The 14,718-nt window shown below is 32.4% G+C and overlaps 4 protein-coding genes across 4 annotated transcripts; 1 reads left to right on the forward strand and 3 right to left on the reverse strand.

The window, feature by feature from the left end:
- Positions 1–35: 35 nt before the first annotated feature.
- Positions 36–731, forward strand: LOC123906226 (probable E3 ubiquitin-protein ligase XERICO). Its single transcript, XM_045956093.1, has one exon. It carries the CDS (start codon positions 144–146, stop codon positions 564–566), a length of 423 nt encoding a protein of 140 aa, XP_045812049.1. The 5' UTR covers positions 36–143; the 3' UTR covers positions 567–731.
- A 4,569-nt stretch (positions 732–5,300) lies between these two features.
- On the reverse strand, positions 5,301–6,141 carry LOC123906227 (RNA-binding protein FUS-like). The gene has a single exon (XM_045956094.1). The coding sequence runs from the start codon at positions 6,070–6,072 to the stop codon at positions 5,461–5,463; it is 612 nt and encodes a 203-aa protein (XP_045812050.1). The 5' UTR covers positions 6,073–6,141; the 3' UTR covers positions 5,301–5,460.
- Positions 6,142–7,681: 1,540 nt separating this feature from the next.
- Positions 7,682–10,072, reverse strand: LOC123906228 (putative clathrin assembly protein At4g40080). The gene has a single exon (XM_045956095.1). The coding sequence runs from the start codon at positions 9,005–9,007 to the stop codon at positions 8,006–8,008; it is 1,002 nt and encodes a 333-aa protein (XP_045812051.1). The 5' UTR covers positions 9,008–10,072; the 3' UTR covers positions 7,682–8,005.
- Positions 10,073–13,026: 2,954 nt separating this feature from the next.
- On the reverse strand, positions 13,027–13,887 carry LOC123904941 (BURP domain protein USPL1-like). Its single transcript, XM_045954548.1, has one exon. The coding sequence runs from the start codon at positions 13,885–13,887 to the stop codon at positions 13,027–13,029; it is 861 nt and encodes a 286-aa protein (XP_045810504.1).
- Between the last annotated feature and the right edge of the window lie 831 nt (positions 13,888–14,718).

A 14,718-nucleotide genomic window follows, 5' to 3' on the forward strand; every position in this document is an offset into this window, starting at 1 on the left:
AGTATTGATGTTATATATACACTATATGTTTGGCTATTAATATGACATTGCATTTTTTTCTCTTTATATATTTAATTGTCTCTTCTCCTCTGTTCCAAACTCCTCTGCTCAATTAACAATAGCAAAGCACTTAATTTAGAATTATGGGTCTCTCAAACTTCCCCTATGCAGCAGAAGGAGTTGTACCTGTACTTGTGATGAACACAGTTCTATCTATGGTACTATTAAAAAACATGTTCAGATCCATGCTTCAAGTAGTTCGTTGCACATCATCAATCACTAATAATTCTCCAAATCTTGATGAACAAGAACAACAACAAGAGTATTACTCCCAAGAGAATAGTAATAATTCAAGGGAAAGGAGGGTGTCAATAACACATTACAAGTCATTGTGCTACAACAGGACAAGTCCTATGATGGTAGAGTGTTGTGTGTGTTTGTCTGGTTTTGAAGCAACTCAAGAGGTGAGTGAGTTGCCTTGCAAGCATTTCTTCCATAGAGGTTGCTTAGATAAATGGTTTGATAACAAACATAGTTCTTGTCCTTTATGTCGTTCTATGGAATAATAATTAATTAGTTTGAGGTTAATTAATTAGAGTTTAAGTTTTATTAATTAATTTGTTGTAGTGTTAATTACCATTTGCTTCATTACCATGTCCAATTGGGAAAAGGAAGTGACAATTAATTTCTTTTCTGTACTATTTTTTATTTTATTTTAAATTTTATGTTAATTGATAATTTATTTTGAACTATTATTACTTCACTTATTAAATCATTCCCATTAATAATATTCAGTCTCAAACACATATACAATCTTATATTTCGCTTACCTTTTACAATTACGATTCATCTCAATCACCAAACTAATCTTTAATTAAACTTACATTTAAAGTTAAAATGCGAAAATTCTAAACACAATGTATCAAATGTATCAAAAACAGATTTAAAAATTAAAATCTTTGTTTTCTTTTACTTTTTCTTATTTACTAATTTAGTGGTTAGATACATTTTTAAATGTATGAATTCAAATTTATACTCAGATCACTACACATCAATGTTCCTGTAGTTAAAAATGTTATTCAATACGTATACACACTTTCTCTTATTGAAATAGTACAACACCCTTTGATCTTATATAAGTAAATTTTTACTTTTTAAATATATTAAATAATTGATGTATTTTCTTTTCGAAGCAAAGAGAAAAATACTTATTATTGAGTGTATTTGTTGAAAAAGTGAAAAGTTCTTTATATACAAGAAGGATTAGGAAACAAGAGCCGGTATGATATGAGTCTCCAAGGGTTGAGTTTTTTTTTTTTTCATCTCCGGACTCTTTCGTGTGTTCTCTAATATTTCACAACATAACCAACGAGTGTTGAAAGTGTGACAATATGAAAAAACATAGTTTGCTACTTAAAATAGCAAACTGAATTCTCACCTTAACTAGCACTTATTTTGTGAACTTTGTTTTCTATTTAAGTAGTAAACTATGTTTTTCTTAAATTTTGCGCTTCTTGACTTCTCTACTAAGTAGAGAACTGTATTTTTCATATTTTTGTCCTTTTTAACACTCGCCGGTTATTTTGTGAAATGATATTTTTGAAATTTCGGATGACGCCCGAAAAAATTAGGGGATGTGAAAAGAAATATCCCCAAAAGTTACATCTTCATTGGATTTGGCGAAGTCACACTAAGCTTAAAAGCGCGGGCCAATGTAAGCGGCCTGCAAGTAAGGCTACTGCCTTGGGCTAAACAAATTTTAGGCCTCAAATTGATTTATTATTTAGATATTTTCTCTTCCCCTCCCACGAATCTTTTATACCCCCAATATTTCAATTTTGCCCTTACAGAAACATTCGGTTTGCAGAAACCGAAATTTTTCTAGTGCAAATTCAGAGTAAATTTCGGTTTTTAGAAACCGAAATTTGTTTTCAAGGCAAAAAAAAACTTCAGTTTCTACGAACCGAAGTTTTTTCAAGGGCAAAGTTGGAAATTCAAGGGGATAAAAGATTCATGGGGTGGGGAGAGAAAATATCTATTATTTAATTAATAGTATTAATTTTATTAAGCCTCCTAATATAAAGTTTAAGGTATTAAGTATATACATGGATAGAAATTGAGATATGAATAATGGGTCTTGAAATTTTAAGTGTGTTAAAATATTATTGTTGTTATCTCATCTAGACATCTACTACAAACGTTTAAATCTAGAACCTTGTGGATAACTAACACACCCCTAAACTAATTGATGAGGGAAGAAAGTTGTTGATGGATTAAGTACTAATGTAAGTTATAAGTTTTACCTTGAAACACATATAAATGTGAAGATTTATTATATATTTAATCTCTTAAAATTTTGGATAAAAATGTTGGGTCTAATTTTACTTGTATGATTGCATTTAATTATGTAATAAACTAATAGTTCACTTCAATGTAAGCTTTTTCTGAAGTTCTAACAAAAATCTTGTGGAGGCTTATGTACTAAGAAGCTAAATTAGTCCACCCAAATGAACACTAGAGAGAATCGAACATGAGACCTATTGAAAATGAATGAATGAGTAATATCAAAAGTTGTTGGATCTTATACCGTTGAGATATATTGTCTACTTACAACAGTTGATCCAGATCCATGAAAACACATAACACACCCTCTTACTAATAAACTCAAAGGAAAGAAAGAAATCAAATTCCACAAAAAACTACAAATTTAGTTACTAGATAGAACATAAAACAAATCATTCAAAACACACCACTAGAGTGAGGTCTTGATGCATTATTATTATTATTATTATTATTTATTTGTATAAAATACATATTCTGATCAGGGAAATACATAAGGTTAAAATTATTGAATATATATTCATGTGTATAAATAATAAACCTCTGCATGAAGGATATATGATATCTCAGTCAGGCAAGACCCAAAGACTTGAGTCTGGCAAATTGAATCCTCCTATGCTCCATCTTAATAAAAACATCAGCTTTTTGATCCACACTCTCAAATGAATTTACACGTTCAGTACTAGTGGTTTCAGATTCTGCCACAGATGGTTCTTCTTCAACCGGTGTTATCGGTTCCTCTAGCACGGTTTTGAATGCAACATGACCCTTCTTATGATTTTTAGGACGATCATGGCGCTTGCGAAGCATTGGCTCTGTTACTTCGTGTACTTGATAGTCGTACGAGTTTGAGGGACACCATCCGCGATATCTGATGTTTTGGTTTTCCATTTTCTATATTGGATTGAATGTGTCTTGTTATGTTATGTTATGTTTGCAAGTGCTTCATCTTATATATTTATTCATTTTTACTATTCTCACTTGATTGATTATTATGTTATGCTTTTTTCTTTGGTGGATTGATTGAGTATATGTCCTGCAGTTATATATATTCTGTAATGATAAAGTGATTGGATCTAATACCTCTCCTTTTTACCATAAAGTTTAAGTTATGAAGCATGGACACAAACACCGAAATCGGACACGACATAAACATTGACACGTTGGTTCCGATAATAATTTTTAAAAATGACATAATTCAATGTAATTATAAGTATCGGTATCGTCGCGTGTCTGACACTGGAACACGCCTAATCCGATGATGAGTGTAATGCTTCATAGTTTAAGCAAATCAAGAAAAAAGAGAAGAGAAGACAAATAAATGAGGAGAATAAGAGGATATTTGATTTTGAGGCATAATATGGTATATATCTGAAGACTGAAACAGGAAAATTCCAAAGGATGGGCAGAAAATGAATGAAACATTACAACCATTCAATTTTATTCTTTTAGCATTTTTGGTGATGGTCTAAGGAAATGATGTATTATGCTTTTGCAGAGAATACAAAACTTGTGTTAATTTGTGCGCGGGTCACATTTGTCTTTTATGCGCTTTGGAATCAAATTGTTTGATAAATTATTCATACAAACTTCATTGGAGAGAAGAATCATGGAAATGGAAAGGAAATTAGTTGGAGTCATTTTGTTGGAATTCAAGTGTGACTAGGACTATAGGAGGAACACATGAAATGTTCGATATATAAAAGAGGTGATTCATATTCTCAATGCTTTAAGACTTTAGGTAGAGATGTTGTGTCAAAGCCTCATAAAAATCCGAAACATATAGTAACAGTTTGGGCGTTTGGCACAGTAGTGCTATTTTTGTAGGCCTTTTGCTATGTCCAGTTTAAAAAATGCTCAAAATTTTCGTTCTACCCCCCATTCTCTCAAAATTTCATCTCTCATTCTCCTTATTAGGAGACAACACATATCAACGCTTTTTGCCACACATCACACTCGTGCATAATTCCTTTTCTAGCAAATATGTTTTGTTAGAAATAATATAAAATCATTCATGTGGCTCTATCCTAATAGTTTAAATTTTTGGGATAATCGATTATTTGACATGGTATCACAGCCTCTATGACTAAGTGGTCTAGAGTTTGATCTCCGCTCCTCTCACTTTCTAATTAAAAAGTGGAATTTAAGCATATGGTTGGTAGGCCTATGCATTATCCACGCTTCAAACCCAAGTGGACTATTGCGTGAGGAGGAATGTTAGAAATAATATAAAACCATTCATATGACTCTATCCTAATAGCTTAAGTTTTTGGGATAATCGGTTATTTGACATGTTTTACGCAAATATTACTTAGTAATTAACCAATCATCGCGGGACTATAACATAATTGACTATATAACACTCCGATTAACTTATAAAACTTCATGTCCTTGCCTGTTCCCCTCTCACTCCGCCCCTAGTTATGGGACGGCCGCACTTGTGATTACGGTTCCCCAAGATCCAATATATTTGACCACTAATTAGGTCTACGTTGCAATCGGACACGATATTGTTCTATGGAAGCAATCGGACTGCTACAGATGATGCAGCATTTGGGAATTACTATATATGTTATTCTGTTTGAGCAGTTACTTGCCACAATTTGATCTAACGAATTCAGTTATAAATGCCTTAGCTTAGAACTTTTTTTTTTTTTAATAAGCCCTTAGCTTAGAACACTTCATGATCTATATATAGTATATGAGAGTTGCTATTTGAACAATTTTTTTTGGAATATCATATAGACACCGTACACCTGATAGTATATGGTATCTCTATGTGGGTAATTTGTGGTTTATTTTGATTCGAGTCATATTCATGTAAAATCTAGGTTATGAAAAAGAAAATTAGAGAAAATTTTGGTACTGTTTTTCTTGTAATTTTTTGGACTGTTATGTATAATCCTCTAACAGAATATTTGATGCACCATCATAATTCAGAAGTATACAATAATTAATCATATCATAAATATAAAACTCCATTATATATCATAGCTTCATAACTCATAACAGGTAATATTGATCATATATAATGATTATAATGATCTTATTACAATAAGAAAACACCAAATAAAGCACACAATTTATTAGTACTTGATTAAAAGTAACCAAACATATTAATTAGACCCCTTTTAGTGTCCAATTGACTTTGTGGCTTCCATGACCATGAGGCTTAATCCTGTTATTATTATTGTATCCATATGGATTAGCATACTGAACATCTCCTCCATAAGTTCCATGCCTCTCATATCTCATTTCATCCATCTTCGCGCCGCCAGAACTAACATGCTCCTCTTTGTAAGTTTCATATTCATAGTCATCATGTTCCGACACATATTCCTGGCCACCGTGACCACCACCGTGACTAAATGGCCTTACACCGCCACCATTTGGAAAATGATTAGGTGAATGAGAATTGGCACCAAAAGGGAATTTTTGGCCACCACCATGACCATGATTGTTACCATAGCCATGACCATGATTATTACCATAGCCATTAGACATGGTATCTTGATGATACATGTTATGGTTTCCTCCTAAGCCATGGCCGCCATGATGGTTTGACATGGAGTGATCATATTCCTTGCCAAAACCACCTGGTTTCATGTGCATGCCTTGGAATTGTTGTGGATATCCATGGCTTTGTAGCTGTTGAGCCTTAGTTTCCATCCACATGCCATCATCAGTACCATAGCATTGTTGTTGTGGATATCCAAGGATCTTCCTTTGCATGATTGTTTTGGAAGGAAAACTAATTCACACAAGTTTTGATGCTATTTAATTTGAATGTTGAATTAGTTGTGTTGTTGGATGTGTCTTATATAGGCAATTAGTAATAACATTATATCATTATAATAGCATTATCATATCATATCTTATGCATTTGAATAGATAACTATGCATCTTTGTATCCGAATCTAATTTTTTCCCAATTACATTGGAATTTTGACAGAAGGAATGCAGGTTGTTGAATGCGGGGTGATATTTTATTTACGAATATAAGTTTAGGTGAGTTGAATCTCAAGACTCATCGGGATCAAGACATACTTCAAAATTTACAAAGTACATATAAAGGTAAATACAAATTATCTACCAACTCCTCACCAATCGGATCAATCGATCTACGTTGGCTTGTTTGGTCGTAAATTATATTAATATATACATAGCTTTAGTATTCTTAAATCTGTGAGTTTTCTTCCCATTTTGTATTGAAACATTGGTAATGATATATGAAATACTATTTATTTATACACCAAAAACTATGATAATAGAATTATTTATTTATTTTTGGTATTAACTTTCTGTTTTCCATAGAAAATGCTCTGATAATCCAAAGTTCGGCCGAATTGAAGGGACTATTTTAGTACAAGCGATAGAAAAAGGAAATTCAGCGGCTTATTTATTTGGAAAATATGCTTGTAGTAATGTATGTGGTATTTACTTCTTTGAATAATGAATTGTAAGTAAAAATCATGATCATGATTATAGATTAAGACAAATCTATGATTTATGTGCTTTTAATAATGTACGATCCTTTTCCATGGGTTGGATGCAAGAACCAACAGTGAACAAGACAAATCTTGTTCTTAATTTGTGTTTTAGAACCAAAAAAATACGAATCTCATTCGTTATTCACATGGAACCGTATTCTCTCCACTCCATATACAGAATTTGGTTCCTCCCATTATATCATTAGTAGTGCCCAAATATGTGCGATATATAATTAAAGAGATTTTCATAAAAAAAATATTTTCTTTTTAACAAGAAAAGCTAGAATATGAAAATTATTCCTTTTTTTCTTTTTTTGAAAGTTAACCAACAATTAACAATTACAGTGAAGTGAATTTCCTCAATTTATGGTAGAGAGGAGTCATAACTCAAACAATTGGGATGTGATAAATTTTATAGTAATTGTTTTGCAATGATCCATGATGATCCAAATTAGTAAGCTTTACCAAGTTATGCGATACACCGGACTAACCTCTTGGTGAATCACGCCGAGATTCGAGCAACGGAATAACTGTTACGAACTTGAGCGTTGTCATCTATAAAAGGCTTATAACCCTCAGTAAAAGTATATTCCTACCTATGATTAAACCTTTAAGCTCTACCAAAACTCTCACTATGATCATTTGAATCGTTGAATCTACACTACCCCAATAGGAGGAGTATCGCGGTCTTCCACCACGCCCGATCAATTTCAACCGTCATCTTTAGGTTCCCCCATCGGTATGACCATCTACATTGGGAGGTCCTTCCTCTATAAATCAGTGTCTACAGAGATGAATGCTTTTATAAATTAGACTTGCATTCCAACCTGACATTGGTCTTAACAATTGTTTCATATCAGGATAAGCTTATACTATTTAATTTCCCTGTCACTTGTTCTTATTTTCTTTGTAATCTAACACATGAGAATATGAGAGTTTGATCCCATAGTATTAGTGAATTCTATTATGTATAATCATATAATGTCATTGTTTAATATAATCTTTTTTGGCCTTTAAAAATACATTCAACCAAAACCATTCATCACACACATTGTAAATTCCTACTTCAATTTGTACCATCACATAATACTATACACTAAAATTTCAACATAAGATAATTAGAACAAAAAAAAAAAAAAAACACAAAATGTTTCATCCTATTATCACATTAATGACTAAAAGAACCTTGAAGAAGGAAACGTAATAGAACCAACAGAACTAAGAACTCTATCATCAAACCTATCCGACTCAGTTCTTCTATCTTTTGTTGCATTCGTGTAAACCTTCCCTTCTTCCCTATACACCTTCATCCTCCCAACTTTTTCCTTCAATTCTCTCACTGAATCCCAAAATCTCTTCTCCTCAATCCCCTCCATCACCATCATCATTCTCTCTCTGCACATTTCTAATCTCTTCAAAACACAAACCAATTCCACAATTTCTCCAAAACCAAGACAACCCAATTTCTCCCTCTCCCCAAATTCCTGAACTCTAACCAAAATTTCACTCAGAGCAACAACCCCATCATCTTCAACCAAATCCATTATCTCAACAACCACCTTGTTATTTTCACTTGTTGGAGTATTGGGTCTTTTCACAGTTCCTTCCATCAAAGCCACCAAAGAATCCATTTCTCTTAACAGATCACTATTAGTAACAGCCAAAACTCTTTCTTCTTGTGGCTTACAAAGCGGCGTGGTTTCTCCGATGAAGAAACCTAAGATTCTAGAAGTGCACATAAGGTGTTCGATGTATTGCGCGTACCACCTAACCCAAGAAGACAGTTCCCAAGAAACATGATTTGTTTTGTCTCGGAAGTTAGAGAGATTAAGGTAGTTTCTTCCCCCTGTGTAAGGGTACACCGAGAGCTGATCACGGAGAATAAAAGTGCCGTGTTTGATGATATGGTGAACGGCGATCAAGCATTTGAGAGCTACTGCTGAGTTATGAGTTGTTTGGAGACGGTCCATCAGAAGCTCTACTGCAGTTGATGCAGTAGCACGTGAACCGTCTCCAGAGGAAAGAAGGGTGGTGAGGTGTTTGTGTTTTGGAGGGGTGAAAGAATCATGGGTCGTGGCGCGAAGGAGGGAAAGAGTTTTGTGTTTGGAAAAAATTGCTGCTTTGCTTTGTGATGCCTTGTCCTTCAATTTTCCTATTATCTCTTTAAGTTTCTTCATTGATTCACTCTTTCTTGCTTCAATATGAATTACTTATAATACAAGAAAACTGTGATTTAGCTTCAAAGATTTTAGCGTGAGACCAATGTATGAGTTAGTACATTGTGAGTTACTAATAGATGATAAAGTATTGCATTGTTTGAATATGAATAGGAGATTCTTTTAATCTGTTTTGACTTGTTATTAATGTGGCTTGGTTCATTGTTTATGTGTGCTAATTAGTAATTAATCAGAAGTTAGTAAGACTTGGCTGGGTCAACCATTCAAAAAATTTGAACAAGTTGATGCATGTTGTGATGGGTTACCTATAGTGGTTGACTAATGCTAATGTTTAATTAATGGACAACATAATCACTGACGATTATCCAACGCAAGCAAGTGGAAATTGACTGGTTTTTTATGGGCAATTTGATATGGAAAATGCTGGATGTCGCGAAGCCTAGCTTCACGAATCATTCACGAATGACGTGTGTTGCATCTTAAATTGGAATATTCAACTGATACTCAAATCGTACACCGCCTTGACTCCTTTCCTTAATTAAACTTTCCAATGTCAAGGCTGCTTCACCGTTCGTCGATTTACGGCCGACACCGTCGTCAGAAAAGTGAATCTACCCATCCTCTTCAACCTGTAGGTGACTCTCTTACTCTCTAATTTGGTGTTCTAATTCAATCTCGAGACTGCAGTGATACATCACAGTTGCTTGGGTGTTGCGGCAATATTGCAGGTCATGATCGGTTACAACTTGACTCAGTAAGGCTGACCTGACTCAATACACGCTTTGATGGAATTGTGTTTCGTTGTTGAAGTTTTCGTTCAATGGTCACAATGGAATTTTGCTTGAATATTTACCAATTTAATATCATATTGGTTTTTCTTCTAAGCTTCTAGTTTGGATTTTGATTTGGTGGCTCACTTACCCGTACACATGAGAAGAAATTTTTGCAGCAAAGCATTTAGAGAGATGTTTTGACGGTGATTGATGCCAAAGGGAAGCGGTTACTTACTACTAGTATTTCCCTAAATTTTTATTTAATTTAACAACGAATAAAAATATAAAAATAATGTTTTTGATATTGTTGATTTATTTCCTGCCATTATTTCCGCTAATACGTCAATTCTATTGGCTAGTATAGATTAGGTGGGGTTCGTGAACTTTTCGTGACAAAGTGTGTCGCGACATATAGCAATGCTCTTAAAAAATATATTTCAAACTTACTGTATATCAAATGAGCATTGCTATAAACAATGCCCGTAAGGCATTAGTTAAACATATTATTATGAAAATTTCTTCTTAAAACTTGTATATTCAATAACTCAAAGATGTAAATTATTATCTTCTTACTTCAAAAAAAATTATTATCTTCTTAATATTAATTTTATCTTTTTCTTTTTTTTGTATGTTTAAGTAGTGTCGTACAGTTTAGCATATGACCCTATAATATAACTCTAATATAACTCTCTCTGAAAGAATACTATATGAGTTTGATTTCGAGAGTTTGTGTCAATTTAGGACATGTGCAATGGCGTTTTAAGATTAATCTCATGACATGTGTAAATAACTTAAATTTGTGAGGATGTGTCTTATTGCGCCATCTTAGGAATCAAACAAAACACCTAATTATAGTGGTTGGATAGAAAGAAATATGTCAAAGGCATTAATAAGTTATAAGGCCATCTTGACACTTATTAGGAGGAGAGTATAAGTCAAAGAATAAAGGCCAACTTGACACTAGGAGTAGGAGACTAATAGTAAAATGGATCAACTATAAGGCTTGCTATGGTAGACAAAAGAAAATCCTTTTTTTTCTACCTCAATATTTATCCCTTTACCCCAACATAATTTAAAATATTTCCATTATACCTTTATCTTACTCTAATTTTTTTTTATTACACCCCTTCAAATACTGTTCCGATAAGCTTTTTTTTCCGGTATGTTAATTTTAGGCTTAACTATACATTTGGTCCCTTACGTTTATTTTAAATTTCAATTTGGTCCCTCACGTTTAAAAAGTATCAATTTGGTCCCTTACGTTTATTTTAGGTTTCATGTTAGTCATTTCCGTTAGTTTTGTCACTAACACCGTTTGAACAGTACACGTGTCAGCGTGTCCAAGTGCCACGTGTCAGTCCACATATGCAAATTGTCTGCCACATGTGACAAAATTGACGGAAAGAACTAACTTGAAACCTAAAATAAACGTAAGAGACCAAATTAATACTTTTTAAACGTAAGGGACTAAATTGAAACCTAAAATAAACCTAAAGGATCAAATGTATAGTTAAGCGTTAATTTTACGGAAACACTTTTTCAAAAATGTTATGGTGTGCAACAAATTTTTGGAATCGTTTTTGTTTTTACCGGATCACTTTAAAAAGTGTTCCGGTTCTCATCACCATAAATCACTCTCAACACCATTCTTTGCTGCCGTTTCTTGTCACCAGCCCGTCTCCTTCGTATGGTTCTGTTCGAACCATGTTTCTTGTCACCGAATATATTATTTTTATCGGTTTGATTTTGAGTGAAAATAAACCCATCATCTGATTTGCTATATGGTTAATTCAAAGTAGGAAGGATAAGATTTTCGGATCTAGATGAAGAAATTTCAGTCTGGCTAAGAAGGAAGAAGAGTTTTATTCATGTTGTTAATTTGGATTTTGAGTGATTGTTTAGATCTGATTTTTTTTTTGTTGATGTTGTGTTTTAGATAAAAACTTGTTTTGAAGTTTTTGTGTATGAAGAAGAAGGGAGATGGAATGGAGATGATGATGATGATGATGATGATGATGATGATGATGATGATGATGATAATAAGAGAGATAAAAAAGTTGTTGTTTCTTTTCTCGGTTCCAACCCTTCAATGGTGGAATTATTGGTGGTTATGTGATGATGATTATATGGTGATGAAGGGTGATGATGTTGATGTTGATGTTGTTTTGAAAGCTTGAGGATGTCAAAGGAGGCACATGAAAGATGGTGAAAAAGTATTCTGGTAATACAAAGAATGATTCCGAAAACTGTTCCGGTAAAATTAATACACACTAGAACACTTTTGAAAAAGTGTTCCGGTAAAATTAACATACAAAAAAATAAATCCTTACCAGAACAGTATTTGAAGGGGTGTAGTAAAAAAAATAAAAAAAATACTAGAGTAAGACAAGGGTATAATGAGAATATTTTAAATTATGTTGGGATAAAGAGATAAATATTGGGGTAGAAAAAAAGTTTTTCTAGACAAAATAGTCAAAAACATTAATGAGTAGGTATGTCAATAAAATTCATATATGCGTATACGTGAGGGATTTGAGTAGTATGCAAGAGATCGTAGATTCGATCCTCTCTGCTTCCATTGTAATAAAAAAAATATACGTATATATTTGTGTCCGAATTATTTCGATTTTAATGAGGAAAATTTGAATGGATTAGATTTCAATTTTCTCCGATTTCAAATTATGAGATGAAGCGAATAATGCGAATATTAATACCTATTCTAAATTCATCCCCGAACCCATCCTTTTTAAATTGAAATTACTTTTTACCTATTAGAAATCCTTAAACAAATTTTAAAATTACATTTATATATTTTTATATATTTATTTTATTTTTAAGTTGCGTATTAAACAAGTTATTTTATCTATTTTTTTTTCTTTGGGAAAGTCATAATTTTAAAAAAAATAGTTTTGAATTTTTTTTAAAAAATGTAATTAAAAAAAATACTAAAATACAACTCAAATTAAATTTTATCAGCGACCATCCGTAGACATAAATATTTTTACCATCCCAACTTAGAGTGAACGCATCATCTATTTTACACGTTTTATTTTATACAGTATTATTTAGCTCTGAGCACAATACAACACAGTTATTTTTTCTTAGCAGCATGGAGACACATAAACACAAATTACAAGCACATTAATTAGTATTATACTATTACAAATCACATGCTAGAAAAAGCTTGTGATTTTTTTATTAATATTGAGATTACGAGACTAAACTTCTTACCACTGAGTTAACACCTCAAGTGTACGAAGGTTTTGATTTGAATTTCGGGATGAAGACGAAATTATCAGCTGGGAAAAAGTGGCACACAGAAGAGCTTCCTGGTGTAACCCCAAGAAGTTGAAATGAAACATGATTATGTGCCCATTGTGATGTATCCATGTGACAAACTGCCATAGCTTCCACTTTATCTCCATTTTCACCAACTAATGAAATTCTATATACCCTGTTCTCACTTTCTTGGCTATGACAATAAAAAACAACATAAGGGTAAGATAAAGTGTGACAAGCCACTACTTTGGGAGCTAGAATTTCCATTGGAGTTTCTACTATAGTGTAATTTTGGAAAGTAACATTTGACTTGGTTTTGTGCAAAGTTGCATAACTTTGGATTTCATATTTTGAACCAAAAACATTTTTTGTAAATTCAAGCATAGATTCTAATGATGTAGCACAAAACTTGACTTCTCCTTTGATGGGTTTAGTCTCACATTCTTTTAAGGTGTTTTTCATGGCTATGGCTTGAGGTGAACCTTGAGAAAAAGAGAAGAATTTGAGAAGATATGAAAGTTTGTTTGATGAGAAAGGAAGTGATTCAGCTTTTTCTTTGGGCCATAATGTTGATAGTGATAGTTCTCTCTTAGGAAAATATATTTGCATTCTTTTCCCTACTTTCAAATCTTTCAAAGTGAAGAAAACCATTAATGAAGGATCAATATTATGACCCATATGATTATGATGATGATTGTTGTGTTGAATTTCCAATGATTTGTTTTCTCTTTCAGCCAATACCTTAGCTTGGTCTCCATGAGAACAATGCAAAAGTAAGATTACTAGTGTATGAAAGAGGAGGATCCAAGATCCATAATTTATTCCCATATTACTACTTTCAATGTTGAAATTTTCACAACTAGTTCTTTTTTTTTTTTTTTTGAAGAAGTTCACAACTAGTTCTTATAAACAAATTCTAATACACCTCCTATCCTTTTTATAAGAAATAAAAAAACATAAATCACAAAAACTAAGGAAACACGTTGTAAATGGTTATTTTCATTTAATAGTTTTATAAATGTTAATTTATTCCATGAATACTTCTATTTAAATACTCTTAATTCCACTGATATACTTATTTTTAATATCATCCCTCGTAATAAATAAGGGCACATGTGAAATTAAACATCTAAGGCATTTCAAAATTGATCAAAGTTTCTTTTAAAAATGACAAAAAAAAATTTCACTTTTGTTTTTTTATTTATAAAAGGGACAGGTAAGAGTATTTAATTTACAATGAGGCCTACATTATCCTTTGATATAATTTGAAGTATTTATTCAACAACCAATGAAAACAAACATATAAGTAGATTCACATGTGGTACACTCAACTAAATTTTAACCAACTTTTACTTCACATACATATGTATGACTTCTTAATCTATCAACTGTTTACACTTAAGAATAAACTAATTGTTAATTGAAATCAGCAAGACAATTTAGAGGTAGATGAACTTCCCTTAGCCAATAGAAGGATAGACAAGTAAGAATACAATTGAATGCGAGTTAGTGGAATTTTTCTCAATGCAATTGAGGTGTACGAAGATCGTGGGAGTAGTAGAATCAGTCAAAGGTTAAGGTAGGATTTGACAATTGAATATTTTCTGATATTTTTTATTAAAAAATAAAAATAATTACATGATACTTCTCCGATATGTA

Source organism: Trifolium pratense, linkage group LG2, assembly GCF_020283565.1.
Source record: "Trifolium pratense cultivar HEN17-A07 linkage group LG2, ARS_RC_1.1, whole genome shotgun sequence".
NCBI lineage: Eukaryota > Viridiplantae > Streptophyta > Magnoliopsida > Fabales > Fabaceae > Trifolium > Trifolium pratense.

Excerpts from the sequence above, each read along its gene's own strand:
- LOC123906226 (XM_045956093.1), top strand. The coding sequence starts at position 144 with ATGGGTCTCTCAAACTTCCCCTATGCAGCAGAAGGAGTTGTACCTGTA.
- LOC123906227 (XM_045956094.1), bottom strand. The coding sequence starts at position 6,072 with ATGCAAAGGAAGATCCTTGGATATCCACAACAACAATGCTATGGTACT.
- LOC123906228 (XM_045956095.1), bottom strand. The coding sequence starts at position 9,007 with ATGAAGAAACTTAAAGAGATAATAGGAAAATTGAAGGACAAGGCATCA.
- LOC123904941 (XM_045954548.1), bottom strand. The coding sequence starts at position 13,887 with ATGGGAATAAATTATGGATCTTGGATCCTCCTCTTTCATACACTAGTA.